The 16,409-nt window shown below is 39.5% G+C and overlaps 1 protein-coding gene and 1 non-coding gene across 2 annotated transcripts in view; both read right to left on the bottom strand.

Annotated features, from left to right (window-relative positions):
* MCU (mitochondrial calcium uniporter) overlaps positions 1-7,821 on the bottom strand; it is a 189,488-nt gene extending 181,667 nt beyond the window's left edge. Inside the window, exon 1 of the mRNA XM_069460364.1 lies at positions 7,666-7,821. Within this exon, the coding sequence (XP_069316465.1) occupies positions 7,666-7,812 (147 nt within the window). The 5' untranslated portion in view covers positions 7,813-7,821. The remainder of the gene's footprint in view (positions 1-7,665) is intronic.
* A 2,230-nt stretch (positions 7,822-10,051) lies between these two features.
* LOC138376704 (U6 spliceosomal RNA) lies at positions 10,052-10,160 on the bottom strand. The gene has a single exon (XR_011231688.1). It is a non-coding gene; the product is annotated as a U6 spliceosomal RNA (small nuclear RNA).
* Between the last annotated feature and the right edge of the window lie 6,249 nt (positions 10,161-16,409).

Below are 16,409 nucleotides of genomic sequence, written 5' to 3'. Positions count from 1 at the left end.
CTGGGATAATAATAACTCTCATAGGGTTAAGGTGAAAATTAAATGAGATAACAATGCCCTCAGCTCTTAAGTGCTTTCTTCTACATCTATTCTTCTATTTATAAAGATCAGGCAGTTCAAGCTAACCTATTTACTCTCTTATTATTTGACAAATTATCAGTTACATTAACTTTCTCTGAACTAAAGTTTAAAGTAGACATTAATACAGTATTCAAACATCCTGTAACATTAGTTACTACAGATAAGTAAGATGTACAAGGTAGGCCTGTCTGAAAAGGCAAAAAAGAAGTTTAAAGGATCTTGTTACCTGTAAGGCAGTACAGTTCAGGACTGCACATTTCTAACTGTCCTCTGGACAGTCTCATACACCTAATGGGCTCCTCAGCAATTTTCTGGTGATTATTACAAATACTCCCCAAACAATAAAATGGATAATAAATAGCAAGAAAAACTATGTAAAAACTGAAAACTTTAGTAACAAAGCATGAAAGAAAAGTAAATACCAATTCCTCTAGATTAATAAATATTATTGGCCGGGCGCGGTGGCTCACGCCTGTAATCCTAGCACTCTGGGAGGCCGAGGCGGGTGGATTGCTCAAGGTCAGGAGTTCGAGACCAGCCTGAGCGAGACCCCGTCTCTACTAAAAAATAGAAAGACATTATATGGACAACTAAAAATCTATATAGAAAAAATTAGCCGGGCATAGTGGCGCATGCCTGTAGTCCCAGCTACTCGGGAGGCTGAGGCAGTAGGATCGCTTAAGCCGAGGAGTCTGAGGTTGCTGTGAGCTAAGCTGACGCCACGGCACTCACTCTAGCCTGGGCAACAAAGTGAGACTCTGTCTCAACAAAAAAAAAATAAATAAATAAATAAATATTATTAATGTCATTAAAGAACTTTTGGAAAAGGCTCTTCTTTTTAAGAGTGATGTCAAAATGCAATGTCATATTATCCAATTATTCCAGAACTGCATTAGAAAAAGTTCAGCTTTAGGATCCTATTAGACCCAGTTGGTGATGTAATTTGCTAAGTTATATTTTTATCAATGTAAACAATTCAAGCCTGTGTGCAGTTTATGGGCCAATAATTCACTAAACTTATTAAAAGTAATTTGCTTGAAGTCAATTTTCATTTTTACGCAGGCTATCTCACTGAAAGCATTTAACAAAATGCAATGAAATAAATAAATGGTTTCCTTTGTTGTGTTGAAACTACAGAGGACAGGTTTTTCAGCAGGTGTTGTCAAGCTTGCTCTAAGTCAAATAGTAATCATTCGAGACTGAATTTAAGTACTTACTTTAAGAATTTGACCCAAATTCGCTTTTTAAAACCAATCTCAGCTTAACAGTTTTTTTAAATGAAACACAGAATTGTGTAATTTAGTCGGAAAAGAACAAAATGGTAAAAATCAGATGATGTGTGATCCATTTTCAGCTCTGTATTAACTTGCTGGGCCACTAAGGAAAAAGCCATTTCACCATTCTTAGACTCTTATTTCCTCAATATTAGGTATTATTGAGCTCTAAATTCTAGGATTTCTAAAGTACACATCTTCCACAATGACATCTTAGTTTTCCTAATAACGCATTATTCTAGTAAGTTTAAAAATTACTAGAATGGCATTAATCAGTCAAATAAAGAATAAAGGATTCACAGCCAGGGCAACATAGTCAGACCCCGTCTCCACAAAAAAAAAATTTTTTAATTAGCTGGGCATGGTGGTGCACACCTGTAGTGCCTGCTACTTGGGAGGCTGAGGCAGGCAGATCGCTCAAGCCCAGCAGTCGAGGCTGCAGTGAGCTATAGTTGCACCACTGCACTCCAGCCTGAGTGACAGAGTGAGACCCTGTCTCAAAAAACAAAACAAAAAAAACACATAAGAATACAGGACTGAAAGGCTGAGACCCTATACTGAAGGTAATCTTGACCTTAATCACAGAAAAACAAATAGTAATTTTTAAGAAAACCTGTAAGGACACAAAGCTAAAATGTTAGAACAAATAAAAACAACATCCCAGCAGCTGACAATGTGGAATAAAAATAAAATCCTAACCCCCATTCCCCAAGTGAACAGACCCCTGTTGGCTAAGGAGACCCCAGAAAAACTTTAAAAACTAAGTTTCCCAGCCATGATGAGATGGGAGGTTGGTCACACCTCAGTACACCCACTTCCTCACTAGCCATCACCAGATTTTTTTTTTTTTGCTTAGAGTTAAATAGAAAAGAGCCCTGTAAAAACAAAGAGTGGAAGAGTTCCCTGCTAACTTCAACCAACTGCCTAATGCTGAGGCTGGCCTCAATTTCGACAGGATAACACATTCCTTCCTGATAACTGACCACTGACCACAGTCTGGCTGTGACCGTTTACAGAGGATGTGCACAAAACACCTTTGTTGTTTCACCTTTTGACGTACAGAACCTAATTTTAATGCATTTTAATGTTAAGTCTCCAGCCCAAAGTAAACATGGGACATATGTAACATATGTTTGCTTACCAAATATGCATGTGACCCTTCTTCATGAATATTCACAGCTCCTCTATAACTCATTAAATATGTATATTTAGCCAAACCATTTAGCATAAAACTCCTGTCCCACCCTTGCTCCAGTGAAGTGCCTGTTTTCTGTCTCAGCCAGAGGCTCCTCTCACGAGCCTGCAGGTTGCAACCTAGCATAAGAAATAAAGTTCTCCTTTCCAAATTTATAGATCTCGTAATTTTAACTTGACAATAGCAAATCATTTTTGTTTTAGGGCTGCCTCATGTTTGAAGTTGAAATCAAGGAGTGGTCATGGTCTTCTGCAATAGCAGTTCATTCATATCATTATCTGAAGGATTTGCTACCAACTTGTCTTTTACTTACACCACTCCTGATGCTGAGTTCCATGAAGCATAAAAGAGAGACCCTTGGGACTTAGAAAAGTTCAATAATCAGAATTTCAATAAATCCAAGTCACTCATTCAAATATTTTATGGGTTTCAAAATAAGCAAGATCTTAAGATAAATAAAAGAATGGCTGTTTCCTTAAAAAACAAGAGAAGTCTGTTCTAAACATATTTATTCAGAACCCTCAAAATCTTAATGTTTGGCCAGGCTCGGTGGCTCACGCCTGTAATCCTGGCACTACAGGAGCTCAAGGTGGAGGGGATTGCTTGAGTTCAGGAGTTTGAGACCTGTCTGAGCAAGAGCAAGACTCCCATCTCTACTAAAAATAGAAAAATTAGCAGGGCATCATAGCATACACCTGTAGTCCCAGCTACTCAGAAGGCTGAGGCAAGAGGATCACTTGAGCACAGGAGTTTGAGGTTGCAGTGAGCTACGATGATGCCACTGCACTCTATGCAGGGTGACAGAGCAAGACTGTCTCAAAAAAAAAAATCTTAATATTATAGTACAATAAAAAAACAAATTTGGAATCTGATTCAAACATGTATTTATAATAATCTGGGTAGTTGTCATACTTTTGCTGGCTATGGACAGAAAGCTAGTGACCACTGCAGCGCTAATCCAATGGTATCAACTCTTTCTATCAACCCACCATAAAGAAGTGTAATATACAACCAAAGATAACACTGGCAATATCAAGCTTAAAGCAATTACCCAAATGTGGCTACCTAAGCAATAAGCTATTAAGCAAGTCAAACCTGGGGTACAGAGGATGGGGAGAGTAGAAAAAGAGCATAACTTTTCCCTAGCAACCAGAAAAAAAGGGGACATAGCCAATTAATGCTTGTCCAAGTATCACCTATATACCTAGCATTGTGCAGGAGTCTATGAGAGAAACAAATGTAATAAAATACATATCTTTGCCTTTATGTCCCCAGTAAGTCAACATGCCCACAAATGAAATATTTAGAGCAATGGTCCCCAACCTTTTTGGCACCAGGGACCAGTTTCATGGAAGACAATTTTTCCATGGAGGTAGCAAGGAGGCAGAGCTCAGTCAATGATGTGAGCAATGGGGAGTGGCTGTAAATACAGATGAAACTTCGCTACCTTGCCTGCCCGCCTAAGTTTCATGGAAGACCATTTTTCCACGGACGGGGGGGTTAGGGGGCAGAACTTTGCATGTTGGTCCCTAACAAGCCAAGAGTTGGAGACTGCAGATTTAGAGAACAAGTGTGTGTCAATTCAATCTGTGTCCTGAAGACAATAAATCATCTCAGAATTCAGAGGGCAGAACAGAACAACAGAAAGAGATTAAGAGCCAGGAATTACGCAAATTAAGATTCAGACTAAGAATTCTTGAATCCACCTCCATTTAAAGGAATTTCATGCCAGGTATAGCAGAGGTGGTGAAAAAAAATCAAAGGAAAAAAAAGGAATTTCAATCTGAGGTCTGCTGGTAACCACAAACATAACTTAACAAGTCACTTCCCTCGGTTTCTATTAGGTTGGTTTCCTCGTCTGTAAAGATGTTAGATTCAAAAGGAGTTGTAGGTCAGTCTCTAACATGAAATGCACCTTAGAGGTTAGAGGAGTGACTGGGAGTGATTAAGGCTGAAATTCAGCTACAAAAACTGCATAAAGGTTTAATATGGATGTATGGAACATCTGGGGACAGTACAGAGACTGGCTTAAGTACAATGGAGTAGTATTTGTGCTGGAGTGAATCTGGCAAAGTAAGATTGGGCCAGATCATGACGAACTCAGTTAGAGAATTAGGACTTGCCTCTGTGGCAGGCAATGTAACCTCTGTTAAAACTTTCAGGTTAGGCTGAAACAGTATCATTGCCAAAGAAATGCAATGTGTAAAGTAGAGAGGGACAGCAACAAACTATAACAGTACAATGACAGACTTAAGTAGAGGATGCAGTAATTCAGCTGACCACTAGCAAATGCCAACAGTCAGGCTGTCATAATCAGAGATGAAACAGTTTGATTTAGCAATGGAATTACACAACTCACAATGAAAGGCAGTTCCCCTTCAAAGAATCATGCTTAAAAATAGCAGCCACCTTCACTAACAGAAAGGCATGCAACAAACATTTTACATCAGCTTTGGTTACAGTCACAAGCTGGAGAGAAGGAAAAAACTACACTAGATGGTGCTGAAAATACTCAATAAGCCCCTGCACCTTTACTCCTATTCATTCAGCTGAATGATGTTTTAACAGGGCAGGGGGGATTTATAACCTCACAATTGCATTTACTAATAGCTGAACTACTACTGTATTGCTCTAGACTCATTCTCCAAACTTGGAAAAGATGAATTTCTCGAGCAAAATAGTAAGCAGTAATGTAATTGGTTATGCACCCCTGGCTCTAATTTACCATACCTACTACAGCAGAACAAAAGTGGCACAAGCTACACTTGTGATCCCATCCAATGCAGACTGCCATCTGCTGCACATACACAGGATGTCTCCTATGCAAGATTCAACCTTAGTGTCTCTCAGGGACCTTTATAAAAACACCTATTCTTTTCTGGCAAATTGTTTGTTCCAATATTCACCTAATATATGTGCCTCAAATCAACATCTCCTTAAAGGAGAATCCCTATTCATGGAGTTTTGAAATGCCAATACTTCCCTAAGAGACAAAAGTAAATTTTATAAGGAACAGTTGCACTTCGCAATAAAAATAACACAATAAGAGGGTCAGAATACCTGAGGTGGATGGGTATCCTAAAATTGTTAGGTATTACCTGTGTAACTCTGGCCAAGTCTCTCCCCTTTCTGGGCCTCAATACTTTTCACATTGAATGTCTTGTGAGGAATCATAGAATATCAGATGGAGACAGCGGACATGATGGCTTTAGAGCAATCACAGAAAAATAAAAAATCTGTTTACATATTTTATATAATCATGTTCAACTTTTTTCAAGATCTTACAATTCTAAATTCATTTACAAGTCACCATTCCATGAAAACACTTCTGCCCTTCAGAAATAAGACTTCATTTTAATTGTGCTTTCAGTTACAAATTCAGCACATCACTTTTATCCACCCTAGAATAGCACAGAGAACACTTTCATGAAGTATTCCCACAAGGAAGACACTCACAGCCTGACAAATTTGCATAGTGAAAAGTATACATGGCACAAATAAAAATGCTAAATGAATACCACACCCAAACAGTCTTAAAAACAAACTGTGCAAAGTCAGAAGATGTCTAATCAAAACACAGAGTTAAAGACAACTTGGGATGTCCTTAAATAGTTTGGAGGAAAGGGGAATGCAATCAGATTTTTCAGTGGCCTTATGTTTTTAAGAGAACAAAACACATAACTGGAGGCTACGAATAATGCAAATTAAATTGAACTGTGGAAAAGCTCGGCTCTAGCCCAAAAGCTTCAGCAAAGCAATATGCCAGCATGCCAAACATGAAGAGGTACAATTTTCTCACAAGAATGAGGATAGGGTTCATATCTATGGCAAATAATAACAATACTATCTTGCATTTGCAGAGCATTCGTTCTTTTCATAGCTCTTACAGAAACGATTTTATGCTGTCATTGGTCTTGGAGTATCCTCTCTAATAGCTGCCGTTCAGTTTCCCCTTCAGAGCTATATGATCTGAACAAGGCAGGTGATGTGTTTGTTGAGGGCTGAAGGTACTAGTTTCTCCTATCAGGCTGTCTGCAGTGATCCTCTTATTACCACACTGTATAACTTAGCCACAGGAAATTAAAGCTACACTCTTTCTCTCAGAGTTGGCCAAAGACCCACACATGTGGGATATAGGTCTGGGAAGTCTAAGGAACGGGGAAACTCCTGACTTGTTAGGTCAAGAACTCCATGTCAAGTTGATCTCTTGCAATTGAAAAAAATCTCTCTCACTCACACTCACACACACACCCAAGGCGGTTCAAATAGAAACCCCCCTTCATTGCCAGCCAGTGAAACTCAGCAGTAACTGACAGCAGTAACACAATCACCAAATCTCTGCCTCTGTGAACAACTTGTCATATTCCCTTCTGTGCCTGCTGCCCACCATTCCTCCTTCAGGCACGCGCGAACAAGCTTACAAACCAACCCGCGAAAGAACCACCGAAAGGACCTTTAAGGACCCGAGGGGATGAAGCTTGCCTCCTGAAGCAATGCAGCATCCATCTCGAGGGAGATGGTCACACACAACGCAGGAAGTCACAGACAGGAATAAAGTTTGATTTCCCTTCTTGCCCGTTCCCAGGGGACCGAGAGAGAACGAGGAAGCGACCCCGCTGGGGTCTTGGGTTGCTCTCCGGGGACAGTTCCCAGCAGCATGGCACTGCCACTCTCCTGACACATACGAGGCAGCCGCGGCAACTCAAGACACCCCAACCCGCCTGGAGGAGGAAGAAAAGGGGACAACTTGCACCGGGCTCAGTTCGGGAGCAAAGGGGGAGAGCTGTTAAGAAAGGAGGAGGGAGGAACCGAGATTGGGGGCGGGTCAGGGAGAGGTTCAAGTCCCGTCCCTTCCCCGCCCTGGTGTCCCCGGTCCTGCGGGAACATCCCCGCCGTCGCCCCTCCTCCTCCTCTCGGCTTCCTCCCGCCCGCCCTTCCTTCCTGGTCGCCGCCGCAGGCGCCTGAAGGGCACGGCCGCTCCCCGGTGCCTGGCAACCTCGGGAGCGGCCGGGAGTTGAGGTAACTCGCCCGCTGCCCGGGCGGCCTGCCCGCCGGCAGCTCCCACACGCCAGCGCCGCCCCGCCCTCCCCGGAGCCGCCAGGCGCGCCAGCTCACCGTCCGGTGGTGCTGCTGCTGCCGGTGGCGGCTGACGCCCAGTCCGGGGAAGCAGCCGACAGTCAGCGCTCCACAGCCGCCGGCGCCCCCGCCGCTGCCCCGGGAAGAGAGGAGCAGCAGCAGCGATCTACCTGCGGCGGCCGCCATCTCTCAACTGGAAACGGCGCCGACCCAGGCAGCGCAGCGGACGGCCGGGGCGGAGCTGAGACCCGCCACTCACCGACGCCGGACCAACTGCCGCCCTTGACTGAGTTGATGAGGCGGAGCTTCCTGCCAGGCCCAATCGACAGGCGGGAGAACCACATTTGAGGCTGCCTGTCACTTCCAGAGTTACCTATTATGGGACGTAGTCAATTACGGGCAAATTCTAGGGAACCGGTAATTGGCGCCCGAGCCCCTCAAAATAGCAGCAATAGAGGTGGCATGTTCGATTCAGCTAATCTTCACCGAAGTTAGAACTATGATAAGGGTAACTAAGGAAATAGTTGTGCAAAGCTTTGTTCTAAGTTTAGTTCTGAGTGTTCTAAGTTGGCAAAATAGGAACCAGATTAATAACCCTTAACTAGGTATGCTGCAACTCTCCACGACACTCCCGGAGTTATCATTCATAACTGATAGTATTTGGGTATCCTGAAACTAACCCTACATCATGGAGTGATTTAATGACTGTGATGTGTAGCATAATATAGGAGGGGTAGAATGATTACAATATCAAAGTCCCTGAATGAGTACATGCCATTGGAGTGAATTAACAGACTTGTACACATTTCAAGTACCCAATTCATTTTTACAGCACCTTTATACTGATATTCTTACACTCTCCAGGAGAAGCGCACGCTATTTTCACATATATGACCTTGTGTGCATTTATTAAACTACAGAAACAACAAGGGGATAATATAATAAAAATCACGTAAAAGCTATTTTAGTGAAGTTTCATCATTCTGCTAAAATAGCCATTAGAATATACTTTGGAATAACTCTTAATCACTTTATCTTAAAAAAATAATTCTTTCTACAAGAAACAAGCTCACAATGGGGGCTCATTAAATACTGTGTATGAAAGGAGATTTGGGGTTCCTGTATTTCCTTAAAAGGATTTCCTTGCTATCTGTTTATTATTATGATCTGATAAATTCTCACAACTCTTTTTAAAATCTGGAGCAGAAAAACAGTTTGGAAAGCAAATACAAGTATTATTCTAAATTTTGGAAAAACATCTTTTGTAGTGTAGCCTTAGGTGATAAGTTTTTTTTTAAAAAAAAACCTACAAAAATACAGAGAAAATTTTATCACTTGTTCTAATAATATTCTTTAAAGTTTGACTGAAATGGTACTTTCTTGTCCAAGAATAGCTAAATAATGAAGTGGAAGTTTTTTGGTTTGTTTATTCTTATGCCCCACCTACCCCAGAACAGTGAGATGACTGGCTTCTGCAGGTAAGAAATATGCCACTTGCCCAAAAATCTTTATTGTCCAAGAAGTGGAACCTGAGAGCTCAGGAATGAGGCCCCATTCAACAGCTGCACACTGTAATCCCCCTAGCTGGAAATCCAAGACATTCCTGGAGCAACTTCACTTACAATCATTTTCCACTCATCTATATTTATCCCAACTGCGTTTTATGTATTTACTCATGCCGTGCCATTTTCCCTTCTCTCTCACCCCTTCATGCCTTCTTACTAAGATCACCATGGATTTTAGTTTTGTTTTTATTTTCTGTGCCTTTGCCAAGTCTGGCTATGAATCAGGATTGTTCCTTCCATCTCAACACTTTACACTTTGAGAAATTTTACTGGAATTGCCTTTCCCCTATTTTTCCAAGTATGTAGATATGCATCCTGCCATACTGAGATTTAATCCAATGCATTTGCAAAAGAACCACAGTAAATAGTTGTTCTTTTAAGTGCATAAACCTTAAACTGGAGGGATTATCAAAAGCTTTCTTCCTACCTATTTGCCAAAATGTGTCATCTTTTAACTGCTAAGATGAAACTACTGATGCACCACAGGTAAGCTATGTAGGATCGACTGCTTAAACTGGGTTCTAATAATTTAGGGCTAGCAATTAATCTAGGCAAATGTCAATTATCTCCACACAGAGAAAACCTTGTCCATAGCTGCAAATCACATAATTCATAGGAGCTGGTTGGCCAAGCCCCATGAGGAGAAAGTGTACACAGCTCAACAGAAAGTCATCCTCATACCTAAAAAAATAAATAAATAATTATATCTATATGCATATATGGAAAGGGAATTAACATTCATTGAATACTTGCCATGTGCCAGAGACTGTGCTGATCACTCTAGAGATACTACACGTATAAAGGATGGTAAAGCAACCACAGAAAAACTTAAAAAAGATTGCAAGTCTTTTTTTTTTTTTTTTTTTATGGAACGCTTCACGAATTTGCGTGTCATCCTTGCGCAGGGGCCATGCTAATCTTCTCTGTATCATTCCAATTTTTTAGTATATGTGCTGCCGAAGCAAGCACTGCAAGTCTTATGAGTAAGAAGTTGAAGAAAACCTCAGTGGCTTTTAATAGGGAATTGCTTAAATAAATTGGACACTAATCTTATGACAGAATATTACTCAACCATCAAAAAATTAAATTATTCAGCCAGGTGCAGTGGCTCATGCCCATAATCCTAGAACTTTGGGCAGGAGGATCATTTGAGGCCAGCAGTTCAAGACCAGCATGGGTCCATCTCTACAAAAATGAGACCCCCATCTCTACAAAAGTTTTAAAAATCAGCCAGGCGTGGTGGTACATGCCTTCAGTTCCAGCTGCTTGGCAGGCTAAAGCAGGAGAATCGCTTGAACCCAGGAGTTTGAGGCTGCAGTGAGCTATGATCAGGCCACTGCACTCCAGACTAGGCAACAAAGTCTCTCTAAATAAGTAAATAAAAATAAATAAATAAAATGATTCTATCTATACTTTTTAAAAAGTAATACAGATAATACAGTATAGATGATCCTTCTAAAAGTAGTTTATATGTATATAATTTAGATAGATAGAAATTTCTGGAAGAATAAACAAGAAAATGTTTTACCTCTGGGAAGTTTTAAAGGGGTAGCTATCCTTTTGAATGGTTTAAATTGTTCATGACTACATATTATTTTATAATTATAAAAACGTGGCCACTAAAACCTACATTGCTGCAGAATTATTTTCCGTACCAATCCTTAAAAAACAGGTTGATCTTTTTTTAAGCTAAAACTAATCAGGTTTCTTGGAGCATCAAACTTTAACTAGGTTCCTTGCTAAAATGTACACTGACATCAGCTCCTAAGTATGACTCAGGTCAGTGGAGTATTTGCCTAAATATTCCAGAATAGCTAGGGTGGGTGATACACACAGTTTATTGACATGAGCAAGAAAGCATGAAAGGAATCTGCTCAAAGGTCTAGGGGCTGTGTTCCACAGTTCACTGATAATGTGCATTATTATGCAAGTGAAAGCAGCAGTTCTTCAACATCAGGTAAAAGTATGTGAAGAGGGAGGCCAAAAGGAAAAATTTAGCTTGCAAATATCCTGAACCACACAGCCTGGACCTGTTTCCTGGCTATTTTTGCTTCACTCTTTTTCCAGATGTCATTATTCCCATTTCTCTACACCTACCCATCTGCGGTCATCTCTCCATCACTACCACTCTTTTTCTCATGAATTCCTAGTTTCTGTGATCTTTTGTGTCCCTTTTCTGTCAGCTTATATGACTCATAAATATTTCTAGTCAGTGTAGAAGGGCTCAACTACTCTTAAGCCCATATCTTTTCCTATCCTTATCTATTCTCACTTGATATACACATACATACTTTTTTCCTTCCTCATTTTTATTTCTCTTTTCTTTCTCCAACATGCCCATTTCCCCTACTCTAACATTGACTGCAACCCCACTCTAACTCTGAGATACATTTACATACTCCCTATAAAAATTTTTGTGCAGCAGGAGGCTCAGTCTCCAAAGGATGACTGACTCCATATTCATTTTATAACTTAGTGATACTATAATCTAACATCGATCTGCAAGGTTTTTTTTCCGTCAAGAACAGAACACCAGGAAAACACTGAGTTGACAAGGGCAGAGCTTGTTCAAACAGGATTGTCTTTGTTCATGTTTCTCAGGATCTGTCCTTTTTGTGTTAGTTTGGCTTATGGCCTCCTGTAGCCTTTGTATTTACCAGAGTCTTGGATCTAGGAAGTCTTTTGTCTCTATCTGAAGTAATTCAAAGGAGCAGCACATGAATTTTACAGTCTAATAAGCCACACCTCCTAAAGGGATAGGAATCCAGCTCATCCATTCTAGAGTATTCAAAAGTGCCAAAAGATCATAAGAACTTTCCAGCAGGGCTGAACTACAACAAAATCCCAAACTGGTAAAGTGGCTCCCCTTTCTCACCAATCTTCTCCTGAGACATCTAATCTCCATACTCTGAATGTGCCCTGAAACTTCCAACCTCCGATTCTTTGTTCCTACTGTCCCTCTCTTCTTTTTGAACACCAGCTCCGCTTCCTCTGAGGGTAAATGTCCAGGTAAAATTAAACTCTCCCTCTTACTTGCTTCCATAATCCGTTGTTTGATTGTCTATCATAGTATCTGGGTCCTGGATCTGAGCTGATCGGACTGTGAGGTCTGTCACATGCCTTCATTATCAGGCCTATCTAATTAGGCTATTTTAGCTGGCTGGTCCACGGTCCGCTTCTCTCACCATTCCATGAGTATCTTATATCAAAATCATTTATGTTACTATCTTTTTCCTACAGAGCTCTTTCAGGTTAGAGTTGCCAATCTGGCAAATTAATTGAAACTAACCCTAGATGATGTCAATTACTCCTTAGATTGTCTCTTTTATGCAAGATTTACATTTATAGCAGCTTCCAGTGCTGATATCTGAAAGAATTTCACAAAATATGGCAAGTCTAAAAAACTTAATTTGGGGTGAGATACTCCCTTAAAAGTCTTCAAAGATTCACCAAATACCTAGCCATATTAGTCTGCCTACTTCAAGGTCAGATACATCCTGATATTATGCTTCGCTCTGCCCAAATTTCAGCTCCTATAAAACTAATTAACTGTGAAAATGTTATGTTCATTCTCAATTTTGATGTAATGTATATAGTCTTCATCAATACTTACTTACACATGAACACATAGAGTCTAGGTGGCTGTGGGTTGCAGTTGGTAGGAGGCAGGCGGTGGAGGAAACCGTGGGCGGGAGGTTGGTCATTGCCAGTTAACAACAGGTGTGAATGCTGCTCTTTAAATTTAGCCATTGCACTTGGCATCTTGTCTCTCAGACGTCACTTATGGCAACTGCTGCTGATTTGGAAAGGATCAAGGAAAGGATGACAGAAAGGGTCACATTTATTAAAAGGCAAAGAGAAAAAAGTTTTGTTCTCTTTTATTTAATAAACCTAGCTTAAGATATGAAAAACATGAGACTTGGAAAGTGTAAAGGCAACTTAAAAGAATGAAAGGGGGAAGAAAATTACTCAAAAAGATAATAATTAATAACAAATTATTCTTAATTAGGCACTTTAAAATCCATTCCAGCTGCCCAAGTTAGGAGCAAAATCATCTCAAATTTGGGTGAAAGTTCAAAAAATATTTACTATTAATTCAGAGTTGGGATAAGAGTAGGGGACTAGACCTAGATTAGTATTCATTCACTCAGTCAGTCAGTCAAGAAAAATATATTGAATAGTGGCTGCCAGGCAATATATGCTAGGAGAAACTTTCTAAAATTTGCATTCCCTATACTGTGTATTTCTTTTTCTAAAATAGACACTTTAACCATCCTAACCTTAATCTTGAAATAGAATTGATTCTTCCCATAACTTTGCAGTCCAACATTTATATAACACTTAAAAGAATGAAAGATCCCTGAGTAATCTCAGAGCATTAACATAACAAATTTAAAACATAACTACCAATGTAGTAATCACCCCACCCAACAACATTACTAAGAATATATAAAGAAATTCTAGTTTTTTGCTGTCGATGTATCATAGGGTACAATTCTATTTAAACAGTTTTGAACTATTTCACTGCCTAGGGTATAAACTAAATTTCAGTCTCAGAGAATTAGAAGACATTGTATTATTTTCTTCATGTCTTGCTTTGCTAAGATGTATATAGTAGGTTGAAATGGCCTTTTGGGTTATCCAGCATCAGGGGGAATAGCTCAACTAATTGGCTGTTAAAATTTAAGCAGGGTTTATAGCATCTATAAACACTACTACTTTAAGGCCCTGAAGCAATTAGGCCTATTATCTATTTAATCAAAACACATTGTTTATTGTCAGGAAGAGAAAATTTTCACATTATACCACTAGATTATTAACCCAAGGCAGCAGGAGAAAGGATCCTAACTCAGAATTCTAAGTTAATTTGGAAATATCATTGTTATTATTATTTCCCACAATATATAACTAACTTAAGAGGATTTGAGAAAGATTGTAAAGATTTAAGTTTCTTTTGAAATTGGTCTTTGCTGCTTTCTTATGAATTTTGTGTTTTAGAGAACAAAAAAATAGAAACATAGACAAATAACTTCTTGTTTGCCAACATAGGTCCATTAATAGTCCTGGTATATGAATGCATCTTGTTGAATCAAATTTTACATATAGGCTAGAAAGCAGACCAATTTTGAAAAGTGAAACCCTAGTTAGTCATTTCTGGAATGTATCTTTTAGGATGGAATTCTCAATCTTTGTTCCATCTTGGCAGACAAACTTTATTTATTTATTTTTTTTTGAGACAGAGTGTCGCTTTGTTGCCTGGGCTAGAGTAAGTGCCATGGCGTCAGCCTAGCTCACAGCAACCTCAGACTCTTTTCTATATATATTTTAGTTGGCCAGATAATTTCTTTCTATTTTTAGTAGAGACGGGGTCTCGCTCTTGCTCAGGCTGGTCTTGAACTCCTGACCTCAAGCAATCCTCCTGTCTTAGCCTCCCAGAGTGCTAGGATTACAGGCGTGAGCCACCATGTCCGGCAGGCAGACACACTTTTAACACGTGCTCATCACAATAGTTCACTAAAAGCATCTGAATAAATGATGGACCTTGGCTTTCCACACAATTCCAAGTGTGTTAGCTGTAACTACATTGTGCCCAAACATCTCCCTATTAAAAGGATCTGAAATATTTCTTAAATTTAATAAAAGAATTCTCCTGCAACTACAGTAATGGTTATCCCTGAGTTCCAAGAAATTCATTCATTATTTAAACAAGTAATGTGACTTGGTTGAGTTACTGCAGCTAACAAAAGCTCTGGTCTGACAGAGCTTACCATCTAATAAAAGATAAGGAAGCAGGAGAGCATTGTAACAGGGCATCTAACCCAGATTTGAGGGTCTGGGAAGGCATCTCCCAGGAAGCAATATTTGGTGAGATCTGAAAAATTATTAATAGTAGGACCAAATTCCAGAGAGAGAATAATAAGATGTCATATCAGAGAGGCAACAGGAGCAGGTTAAGAGGATCTTATAAACCAAATTAAGGAATTTGGACTTTACCCAAAGGACAAAGGAAAATCTTGAAGGGTTTTACAAATGGGAGAGATTAGATTGGAGACTGGAAAGACTGAGGCAGGGAAACAAATTAGGGGATCTAGGCAAGAAATGCCTGTGGTGGTGGTTATAGTACTGGCCATGGGAAAGGAAAGAATAGACTAATTTGAAAGATACTGTATATAAGTTGAATCAAAAGGTATTGATGATTATGTTGTACAATATGTTGACTATAGTTAACAACAATATTCTTGAAAAATGCCAAGAAAGTAGTGCATGTCATAAAAGGTTATTGGTGATTGATAGGATATGGTGGAGGGGGTGTGGATGAAGGAAAGGGAGATATTAAGAAAGATTTCTAGGAGTCTTGCTTGGGCAACTGGGTAGGTACTAATGCCATATACTGTAAAAGAAAACACAGAAAAGATTTGTTGAGGGAGGAGAATGAGTTCAGTTTTGAAACATTATATGTCAGGTGCTTTGAGGCATCCAAGTAACAATATTCATTATACAGGTATTTGAGGCTAAGGCTCTGAAGGACATCTGGGCTATAGAAATAGATGTGGGACTCATTAGCATATAGATAGTTGGCAATTGAAGCCATAGGAGTGGATGACACTACCCAGGATGAGTATACAGAAGAAAAGAAGACCTAAGAAATTAATTAATGTAAATGTGCTTTACGTATAATATGTCCTTAATAAATATTTGATTTAGGTAAATGAATGAATGAATGAATAAAAACATGAATCTTAATAAAATCTAGAAAGCATTTTTAACATTTGCACAAGACTTTTGCAGGTAATGATATTCACTGCCCTCAGATAGTTTGTAGGTATAGATTGTTCAGTTTTCTGAATGTTCTGGGTTCGTGAAGAACTTTTAAAATCTATCTGAAAGATTCTGATTTTACTAAAATGACACTATGTATAAAGTTCCCAACCTAACTTCTAGTACTTCAGAAAGAAGCAAGCTGACATACCTGACCCAGTTCCTTGCCCATAATTAATGCTCAATAAATACGTGCTTGGGAGGCTGAGGTAGAAGGATTGCTTGAGCCTAGGATTTTGAGACCAGCCTGGGCAACATAGTTAGACTCTGTCTCTAAAAACAAAAACCAACAAACAAATAAATAGACATGTGCTTAAAGAGATTTGTGGAATGAATGAATAAATGCATGAATAAAATACATATTCCCATCTTCTCACAGTAGGGAAAATTACAGGGCCT

This window comes from Eulemur rufifrons, chromosome 28 (genome assembly GCF_041146395.1).
Source record: "Eulemur rufifrons isolate Redbay chromosome 28, OSU_ERuf_1, whole genome shotgun sequence".
NCBI lineage: Eukaryota > Metazoa > Chordata > Mammalia > Primates > Lemuridae > Eulemur > Eulemur rufifrons.
The sequence above is the reverse complement of the archived record's forward strand: the minus strand, read 5'-3'. Positions and strand labels throughout refer to the sequence as shown.